Consider the following 11,375-nt stretch of genomic DNA (forward strand, 5'->3'; position numbering starts at 1 on the left):
AATTTGTAAGAAAATGTTCCTGATATGTTGTTTTCTGACCCTACCACACCTAAGCATTACCCCAACCCACCCCATGCACATGTTCAGTCACAAGATTTCTGCTTTTAGTCTGGCTACTGCCATACGATCTCGTTTCTTCTTGGAGTTTGGCACGCACGCCTTCCTACAAATACATAGTGTGTGAATAGGTGGAGCATTAATAGAGGGTAGTAGGAGTTGGCATTGTCGAATTTAATAAGAGGATTGGCATTTAATTCGACAAATCGAATATATTTATTTTCCTCTGTATTGCATACATGTTTTACTCCTCTTTGTGTTTGACTTTTCGGTTTTTTTTTTTTTTTTTTTTTTTTTTTTTTTTTTTTTTTTTTTTTCATGCAAATACAAGGTGCTTATTTCCGAAGAGTTGTCTCATAGACTGTCCTTGCCAATTCAACTAATAGATTTTGTCCGCGAGACGTGATACAGGCAGACCGTTTGTTGTGTATCACATTTATCTTTCTCTATGATTGGTATCGATGTATTTGTATTGACATATTAATTGGATGACGTTTTTTACTTGGTTATAGAAGGTTATGCTAGCTCTGTCGAATGTGAAATAGTAGATTTTTATTTGGTATAAAATGTGTCATAAAACCCGATCCTATCCAGCGGAGTCGTATAGGTAAATAAAGCCCGGTTAGGTAAGCTTGTCATTGCAATAGATAGAGCCCAATTTAAGTAACCGGGTCCTATGAGGGAAATAAAGTCTAGTTCCCATTTAAAACACCGGGTTCCATGAGGCTCCCAACTCATGCATTATCCATCCCACATATCACCATTGATTTAATACAATACAAAGTTATTAGGGCCAGCTTGCTGCTATCCGTTACTGTAAGTTAATTACATTTCCTCTGGCTTTTTGTGAAAGGATGGAATCCTTCAGCATATATATATATATATATATATATATATATATATATATATATATATATATATATATATATATATATATATATATATATATATATATATATATATATATATATATATATATATATATAAAAGAAACAAATGGTTTCAATCATTAGAAATCGACAAACATCAATATGCTAAATATTGACCAAATGTTCTATGTTGCACCTCTAGCCATTTATATATCAGGAGCTCTTCATCCTTCTTAATGACCAACAATACTTTTCTTGAATTTCTGTTTTACTCTTGTCCCTAGCTATTGGCATTTCCAGCCAACTCCAGAAACTAAACCCAACAAGATTAAGAAGATTAGAAGTTTTTCCATAGATCAAACCGATAAACTGTATATTAGGAAATATTAATGTCATGGTAAAAAAAACATTAATTGGTAAACGTATCCCTAAATCATACAGTAAGTTAGACAGGTGATATTCAAATCTATATTAAACAAAGGAGAACAGATAAGAAACATAACTTCGGCAACAAGAACTGAGTAACAAAGACATAAACATTAATTAGGATCAGCAGTACGTAGGAAAGAACAAACATATTTCTTTTAAGGTATTCATCTAAAATGAAGAAATAAAGAAAAGAAAACCATGAACAGAAAAAGAGAATTTGATATGCAAACAAAACAATGAGATTGATTACAAGAGCAATAAAGAAAATAAAGAGCTTCATATAGTACACAAATCAATCTTAACAATAGTCTTTGTTTTATAGGGATATTGTGTTTAGGATCGACGTTTATGATATACGGTAAATATAATGCAATTTATTACGAAGTACGAAAAGAGAACTTGCCTAGCTAAAAATTTCATATACATCGAAAAAAAACGCGCGCCATGCATTGTGTTGCTTGAATAGCTTCTGGTCTTGTTCAACATCTTCCTTCTTTCTCTTTAAGTCTTTAACTTCCTGAAATCATTCAACAAACATCCAATTCTTAATAAAGCTTGGTGAACAAGAAATTTTTCCCATAAAAGGTTTGTCACTGTTTCTCTTTTATTCTTCCTGTTTTCTTCCTTACATGCACCTTGGTGATTAAAGATTATTATTTAAGTTTCACTTACATACTTTTATCCAACATTCATCCTAGAAAATAATTTAGTTTCAGTTATCACTACCTAAAAGTATCAACGCATTTGAAGAGGCAAAATCAGAGAAAAGAAAAAAGAGCAAAAGAAACAAAAAAAATAGCATCCATATGATTCAATAAACCACCCCACCACCAGCCAAAAGTCCCTAAATATTGAGCTTATTGGTGACAGTGTAAGGCAACGATGGCTTGAGTTGTCTAAAACATGAGCAAAGGAGACGAGGCATAGAGTGTATGGCAGCGATAGACTGAAAGCTTCACCGCCTTATAACGATTGCGAGTGTTAAGGGTGTTTGGAATTCCTTATTTAACGTAATAATTGCAATTTTCATAGAATTTTATCATTTCTTTTTATATAATAAACTGAAATCTAAAACGTTCCATCTACACTACAAGAATAAGAAGCTATGGAGAGGACATGCGCGGTTGCCACAGGTGCTTGCGGCGAATATGTCGTCACCACAAGTGTGGAATATCAACCATAAAATTATATATGGATTACTCGCAAACAATAAATTCAATTATTATTAAAGATAATTACTAAACTAGCCATTTTTACTAATTACTTTTCAACTTTTATCAATAATTAATCATTAGCCGAAAATAGCCCCAAAACTGTAGACTTCGGAATTACCTACGATCATCGTGCGGTCAAATCCTATTTGACTATGCTTTTAGTGGGCTATCTACGGTTTGGTGGGTCGGCTCCCATTGGCCCAGAATTTATAAAATTATAAAATTCATTTTTCTCATTTCTTGTGATTCAAGTCTAGAATTCTCTCTCAATAGTGCCTTCAAAAAATAATAAGGGTTGGTAGTATAAGGGTTTTATTTATTTATTTATTTTGTAGAAAAAGCAAAAAAAGAAAATATTAAATTAAATTAAAATTAAAACGTAGGTTCCTATGAAACTCACGGTGTACAAGCCTTCAATACACAAAACATGCATTGAATATGTAAACTGTAGGTTTCGTTTGCACCTACGGTATTCATAAAAAATGTGTTTGTTTATTTGTTTATTTTTGTTTGTTTGCAACTTGTATAAAACTTCATATATAATGCATTGTTGTGATTTTTGTTAAAAAAAACTAAAAAAATTACCAAAACCGTTGGTTTGTCAAGAAATCGTATAGTTTTGAGAGGATTTCGTACATCATAAAATGGCTTACGTTTTTGTTTAGCAAAATGAAAAAAAAATATAGCTAACACGTAGGCATATAAGTGAAACAGCAGACGATCTTAGAGGGCTACGGTTTTTAGGGCTATTTCCGACTAATGGCTTAATTTTGGCTAAAAACTAAAAAGTAATTAGTACAAATGGCTAACTTAGTAATTATACCTTATTATTATTATAGTTATTAAGTTTCATCTAAAAATCATATCGATCTTTTGCGATCTGATTATACGAAAGGAAGAAAAAAGACTTTTCCGTTATCAGACAAATTAAAATAACAGAACGACAAATTAAAACCAACCTAAAGTTATTGATATTTGATTGGTAAAATATTGCATGAAAGAAGTTCATATCCTTAAAGGTTTTTATGTCTCTATAAGGTTGTAAGCTTCAACGTGAATACTTATGATTTGATGCATAATACCCTTCATTCCAAAAACTATGGAATGAGAGATAAACACAAAGTGAAAACAAAAGAAACTTGGATTTTGCCGTTGCAAAAGTTCTAGATGGTAGAGAGACAGAGATAGCAACTCTCAAATTTTGGTGCGTGCAACAAAAGAAACTTGGATTTTGCAGTTGCAAAAAATATGGTTCTATGATGATGAGGGCCATATCACGGCTCACCACGTATCATGTCAAGTCGATCATTATCTCCAGCTGCATGCTCTCCAAGCCACTCAATTTTGGAGGCTTCTAGAAAGTTCCACAACTTTATCCATGAAGTCAACATCTGGACAATATTGATCGGGTTGGTCCAACCAACATGACCCGAATGATGCATCGTGCGCCTAAATAGTGCCATTTCACGCACTCACTTCAACAACTAGGCTAGGCGCACGTGTGTGGGATTGACTCATCTTATGATTCACTTAAAGCCTTTAATGGCCTATCGAGAGAAAAGCCTTATAAACCCATAAATGTGGGATACATGGGAACTTGCCAACTTGCAAATTACATACTATAATTTTCCATCAATCCCCCACATAGTTAGCAAGTTTCATTTCACTCAGACAAATAATGTCACTTTAGCGTCGCGAAGATTAAACCTTTTTTATCTGGACAAACAAGAGGAGACCCATTCTATGATATCCTTATAGTTTTAAAACAAAAACCTTCTGACCTCCCTGATTTACCCCCAAACAACATCTACCATTTTTTCGTCCTGACACTTGTTGACTAACGAACTTATCCCGTTATCTGGAAAAAACTAAGGACCAACCGTGGTCCCACCTATATCTGCTAACATGCATCCATTCTTATTCATGAGATTGATGTGGTCTAACTATAGTCTTATATTAATTGTAACTACACTGTTTCAATCACAAGACCACTTTATATCCTGAATATAACTCAAACCTTGAAATATTGAATAATCTTCCTCATGTGTTCGGACGATGTCTTGAATCCCCAATACTTCATCATACAACAACAGACAATGAGACTATCCATACAATCCTCGACCCGAGTCAAACCAACTAACCTTTTTCACAATATGGACATGTCATCCCATGAACGAACTTTATGCAACATAAGGTCACACCTGAAGAATCGAAGAAATGTTGCTCTTGTTAAATGAACTTCTATTACCGCATGCCAAAAAGGTATAAGTCTGCGATAATCACTAAAACAAACCACTCCAATATGAGTCGAACAATCTCAATCCATAATCCTCAAACATATTTATGGAGCATTAACGAATTCCAACTGTATCACTTTATCTCTACACTCAAAGAGGATAATACTATTACAATTAGTTACTTCTACACTTGCGACGATAGATGATTACATTATAGAATGAAGAAAGCATACATACCTAATTTTTAAAATGATTCGTGATTGCCAATTCTTTGTAGTACATAACCGACCCTTGTTGTGAGCTAACTAATTTCCATAATTCTAATATACAACCTGGGTGATCCAACTGCTTCCTTGATAAAATACATGGCACTCCTATTCTGATCCATGTGCAAAGACGAGTACCCTATGCCTTTTACATACTAACTTCAGCACTCCACCTGAGCGGTCCATCTGCTTCCATATGAAGAAACTTAGTGCTCGTAATGGGAACTACTTGACAAAGTGAGATCCTTGTTTAGCAGCTCCTATCCCGTAAGGATAACTAACGCATCACTAAAGACAACAATCCACTTAGCTACCCGAGTTGTACCCATGATGTAATTAATTCCTACATTCCTTCTGACGTTAGGATAGAAATCTAAAACCTTGATAAATAGAATGCTAAAACTTATAATCATGAGCACTCTTGACCCATGAAGCTGAAACCACAAGTCAGAGTGTCCTTTAAATCACTAACCCGAACACCCAATTCTACCCCACTTAGGGTTCGAACTACCACCGATTGTCACCTATAAAATCAGATCCCCGAATCAGCTCATCTAATTCTTTCAATTTTTTTTTATTCTTAAAGACTATGCCAAAAATAGAATCATATAGTCCTTTGAATAATTAGCTTCGCCCTCGAACCCTATCAGATGAGAACAGGCTGTAGAGCTAAGCCAAAATTCTAAGCCTATGTAATTTAATTCAAAAAGGTCCTCTAACAACTGAAAATAAATCACGGATGTTCCAAAGCAATCGTGAAACTTTTGCCAAACGATAAGCAATCTGATTGTACGACTCACTCATGAGTCGGCAAACTACAAAAAAATCCAAATTGATCAAATTACATCGTCCAATACGAACATCCACATAATACATCAGACCATCATAACATAACCAAATACACCAGCCACCCCTAAAGAGTTTTTGGATCCAAACCATCCTTTTACATCTAATCAGGGACAAACATCCTTAACCTGACTCAGTTGATTGAAAAGATAATTATTCTCCTTTCTCACCTTAGTTACAACCTTGGTTTAAGTATCCTCCTAACAAAATTTGGACCACCTTGAAATGTAAGCAAGAAAATCCATATGTGCTTCTTCCATACCTGATGCAATAACCACGACTTCTCTGATTTACTGATAAGCATCAACCGTCTTGAATCTCTTAGCTTCTAGTAGAGCCTAACCATGCACCAACTCTCTCTTCCTATCTTGGACTTCCAGTATGGACCCTGGAATCATATACCTGACCTGCATCGGGGACATTCGCTCTCCGCAAAACTGGGTCGAGGATTTGGCTCGTGACCTAGTCTCTACCCTAGCCACCGAACTGACAGAACAATCTAATATCGAATATTCTATTGCTTCTATCTAGTGACTGATAAGTGTGTGATCTACTCTCCCTTACATCCAGGAGATTGGAAAAATATTACTCAGTCATACCAAATGAAAATACATGTTCTTGGTTGATCATCCCTAACTAGGTCCACATGACCTCATACTCGAATGACTTGTGCATGCATGCAATACTTAGACCCAAGCCAACAGGGCCACTTAGGTCTAAACTAGAATCATTCTCATCTAGACCATCATAACCATACGCTCGATAGAGAGATAAACATACTATAAATCAATCATAGTACCATACCATATTATCTACTATCTACCAGGTCGTTAGTAACCTATTCGACCCTTCATGATCCCTGTATGTAATCTGTTCTTTTGGTAGTATGAGATTTTACTACATTCAAAACCTATCCGTACTCATCCCAAGAACTGTATCAAGGTTCCCAAGTCACTACTTACTACCAATTCTTAATGTTCTAATCATCTATACACGTGCTCAGACGAGCACACACCACTAATCTTCGTAGACATTTTTTCTAGGATTCTTCTAACAATATATTCCACCTTGTCCTGCTATCCTATTGTGAAGAAACTTCTATCAATATCAATTAACTATCTTACAAATACTAACTACATGTATCTAGAATCAAGCAATCATTCGACTAAGAGATCCTGCACTACAACGGTTAGACTCAAACAATAGTTGTGCAATAAGGAAGAACCAAGCAATCTAAGACTACCTAATTCTATGGCCATGCAATACTAATGCATTAATTTAATAATTAACTAATACCGATATAGATTTCAAGCAAATCATTAGTCAAGCAACTAATCTAACAAGTAATTCTACCATGTTATCATGATATTCTCCTTAGTCTATCTACTAGCATGAAATATCATGGCATGCCAACTACAAGCTCCCTAGGTGGAACTAAACATCTCCTGTCATATGAATACATATTGATTGAATATAATCATCATGTAAGTCAGTTTCATCACACAAATAGTTATACATCATGTCACTTACAAATGTCGACTAACCGTGGAGCTTTGTTGATTGGACAATCTGTATTCTCTTCTCCAAGGCATGTGACGCTTTCTTTCATTTATATTTTCAAAACTGGCCCCTTTTACTTAGTTTACTTACAAAAAGAAATTTTTTTTATGGAAATCCACAGTAATTTGAGTCTAAACACACCACGAAGTATGTTTAATTCTCTTAAATCATTGCTATGATACCAACTTGTAACATCCCAAAAGTCTAACTATAATTTTTTTGAAAATCAGAGTGTGAAATTACTAAAAAGGATTTCATTCATAAAACAACAATGTAGTCTCATCAACATCTATAATAAAACATGGAAGCTAAATCTTGGTTTAAAATGAAAACACGATAGATAACACAAATAGATGTCATGCCCCCGCGAATGTCTAAATATCTTAATCAAGCTAGCTCTTTGCCATTCAGACCATTAGACATGCAACTAAAACATGTAGTAGCAGTTTTAAGCCTAAAGCTTAGTGAGTAATTACAATATTTAATCACTATATAAATGATATGCATTCTAAGACTTACACATAAATATGTAATTAAACATATAAACACACAACTGAAACATATAAACCCATTAGTTGAAACATAAATTGAATTAAGAAAAAATTTCACGATTGGTCCCTTTGGTTTACACAATATCGCACTTTGAGGACTTTCTAGCAAAAAGTCACGCGAATGGTCCTTAAGGTTTCATTTAATTTCACGATTGGTCCTTGACCCTAACCCCGTCAATTTTGAACCGTTAATGAAGGGGTAAATTTGTCTTTTCATCTTGTTGTGCATCAGAGTATATAATTTAAGGTTCGCCTTTGTATCCTTCTACTTCTCGTTCCTTGCCTCTGTTCTTCCCTCCCTATTCACATTTTATTCCAAAATTGAAGAAGATGGTGATTTGCCACTGTGGAAGGCCGACGATTTTGGTGACATCGTGGACTGACTTGAACCCAAGTCGTTGATTCTGGACATGCTCAAGGTTAGGAGGAACATGCAGCTTTTTTGGATGGTTTGACCCTCCCATGTGCCCTAGGTCAACTGTTGTGATTCTGGGGTTGTTGCGTGGAAGAAACAATCTCGAAGCAAGATTGATGATGGTGAAATGGTTACTTTGTCTGAGTTGGTTGTTTTTCATGGTGTGTTACCTTTTCAAGTAAAAAATCAAGAAGCATTTGGGGGGCGGGGGGGGGGGGGGGGGGGGGGGCGGGAATCTATAACTTGGAATCTGTGTTTTGGTCCCATTTTTGTCATAGCTTTTGAAGGATTTTCCCTATGATTGTATGTAATGTTGGGACAAGAAAATGTAACAGATATAATATGTAATGTAAGTTTGATGTTTTGTTTTAATGTGATGGATATTATATTAGCAAGGAAGGAAATTGTCAATTTGATTGCATGTAAGTATAATGTTGATTATTAAAGTGTAGTAACATAGCCAAAAAACTAATTACCAAAGTAGCATTACCATTAACCATAATGCATGTAAGTGTAATATAATGTTGCAAACATAGAATACCCAAAAGACCTATCAAAAGTAGTTGTTTTGACTGACATACCATAACCAAACTTAGTAAACATGTTCTAACTTTAATTAGACATAATAGCAAAAGATTACTTAGAAATACAAACTAAGCTACAACATGTTTTCCCTTCTTCTGTCCACCCCCTTTCCAGCTTCACTAGGACCTCCCTGCCCCTTGCAAGTCCTAGCATTGTGACCTTTGTTGTGGCATTTGCTACAAGTGACTATCAAGTGTTTCCTACTTAACTTGGTACTTTGAGTTGGCTCATCAACTGCCTCTTCCTTTTTTTCTTTGGCCTACCAACCTATAAACAAATTCATATGGTTACATATTAACAAGTTTATTAAATAGTTTCAAGTTAAATTATACAAAACATGCATGACAACAAACCTGTTTGTGATGTTTGGGTGGGAGAAGGGTTGTTGGACAATCAGATCTAGGCCACATGCTCCTTCCATTTATTGGGTCAATTGTGTGTTGGTACATAGCATTCCATGTACTGAGCCAGTAACATTTGCTCACCCAAGCCTCAGGATCTCCACATTCTGACCCATTCTGCATCTTATCATACATTGCAGCAATAGCATGCTGGCATGGAATACCTGTAATGTCCCATTTCCTGCAAGTGCAACTCCTCTCTTTCAAATTCACAACATACTGCTCCATCCATAGACCAGTCACTTGATATTTATCAGCTCCATTAAATAGGACCCTCATCTTACTTGCCTCTGTCTTATTGTTTTCTAAGATTGTTGTTGCAGTTGTACTTAGAGAACCTTTGCATTTGTCTAGCACCTTATGAACACTTACTATTCTCTTTGTGAGGTATTTTCTAATATATTCCAAACAAGTGATTATAGGCTTGTCCCTTGCCTCATCTAACTTGGAGTTAAGTACCTCACACAAGTTATTTGTCAAACTATCAGTCAATGCCCTTCCTATATATAAAACCAAACAATTAATTACTGAAATCAGTTATGAAATATGTTAGTGAAAAGAGTATGATACTTACCAGAGAAATGGGATCTTGCCCAGTGTTTTGCAGGAATTTTACTTAACCACTCATGTGCTTCTGGGTTAAGCTTTTTCAATTTCTCCATAGCCCTATTAAATTTTGGTATGTTGTATACTTTTCCACAACACCATACTGCTTCCCTCAATTCATCTCCTTTGTGTTTCAATTTCATGTTGTCATACACATGTCTTAAACAGAACCTTTGCTCAGCTGATGGAAATAACTTCTCTATTGCAGCCAAGATTCCTTGTGAATATAATTAAAATAAGTTAGTAAATGAAATAAAAAAAAGTAAAAGTGAATAAAAAGTTAGAGGGTACCTTTTGCCGATCTGAAATGAAAGTGAAGTTAGATGAAGAATTCAAATCTAAGTCATCACCCAGGTGTTCCAAAAACCATGTCCAAGAGTTAATATTTTCAGTCTCTACAATGGCATATGCAACTGGGTAAATGCCATTGTTTGAATTAAGCCCAACTGCAGTAAGAATTTGTCCTGGAAAGAGACCCTTCAAAAACGTACCATCAAATCCAAGAAAATCCCTCAAACCTTTTTTAAATCCCTCCTTCAATGGACCTAAGCATATATATATATATATATATATATATATATATATATATATATATATATATATCCGTTTGAAGATCCTTGTTTCAGAACACACATTGGGTTCAATTTCGACATCTATCTTCACAGTTGTTCCTTGATTCTTTGACTTCAATTCCATGGCATATTCTCTCAAAACACCATACTGCTTTTCATAATCACCATAAACATATTGTTTTGCCATAGCTTTGGCCCGGAATACTTTCATATTTGATATTGAAAGTGAATACCTCTGTACTAAGTCCTCTAGTAAAGCACGTGTAGGGATCTTGGGGTTACTTTCAACTTGATGCAATATGTTGTTAGCTAGAAACTTAGATGAACAAGCCCTCATTGTCCTTGTTTGCAAACAAGAATGAGAATCTTCGTATGTTTTGATAGTCCAAACTTGTTTCTCATCTGCCCTAGATATAAAAAGAACCCATGGACAAGTTGTTTTCTTGGAAAGTACTAAATTACCCCTACCTTTATTACTGTCACCAGTCAATTCAGGAACAATACCCCTACACTTTACCCTAAGTCTTGTCTTGTCATTCTTTACATAATGTAGATCCCTCCTTTCTTTTACAGAGTAGTTGGCAATAACTTCTCTTATTTTTTTCCTTTTCCTTGAACGTCTGACCAATCTTAAAAGCTTTAGTGTGAACCTCACCAGATGAACAAGCAACTGGTTTTAGAATGGACCTTAACAAATTCTTCCTAGGCTCTTTTTCACTAGCAAATGACTCAAAGACATCATTGTCTAAGACTTCTAAATGTTCATC

At 35.0% G+C, this 11,375-nt stretch overlaps 1 protein-coding gene across 1 annotated transcript; it reads right to left on the bottom strand.

Annotated features, from left to right (window-relative positions):
* Positions 1 to 1,139: 1,139 nt before the first annotated feature.
* Positions 1,140 to 10,945, bottom strand: LOC145075694 (uncharacterized). The gene is made up of 7 exons (XM_079021839.1): positions 10,670 to 10,945; positions 10,387 to 10,513; positions 10,005 to 10,253; positions 9,383 to 9,930; positions 9,246 to 9,296; positions 1,780 to 1,872; positions 1,140 to 1,295 (listed from the first exon to the last, which is right to left on the bottom strand). The coding sequence occupies exons 1-7, from the start codon at positions 10,943 to 10,945 to the stop codon at positions 1,140 to 1,142; spliced, it is 1,500 nt and encodes a 499-aa protein (XP_078877965.1).
* Between the last annotated feature and the right edge of the window lie 430 nt (positions 10,946 to 11,375).

The sequence above is a fragment of the Lactuca serriola genome, chromosome 9 (genome assembly GCF_051521515.1).
Source record: "Lactuca serriola cultivar US96UC23 chromosome 9, Lser_US96UC23_V15, whole genome shotgun sequence".
In the NCBI taxonomy this organism is placed as follows: Eukaryota; Viridiplantae; Streptophyta; class Magnoliopsida; order Asterales; family Asteraceae; genus Lactuca; species Lactuca serriola.

Bases quoted from the DNA above. Each gene is read 5' to 3' on its own strand.
- LOC145075694 (XM_079021839.1), bottom strand. From the start codon at position 10,945: ATGAGGGCTTGTTCATCTAAGTTTCTAGCTAACAACATATTGCATCAA. The intron at 9,297-9,382 runs GTTTGTTGTCAT...ATTTGTTTATAG, and splicing joins CACCCAAACATCACAAACAG to GTTGGTAGGCCAAAGAAAAA. The intron at 1,296-1,779 runs GTATATGAAATT...CCTAATATACAG, and splicing joins GGCGCGCGTTTTTTTTCGAT to TTTATCGGTTTGATCTATGG.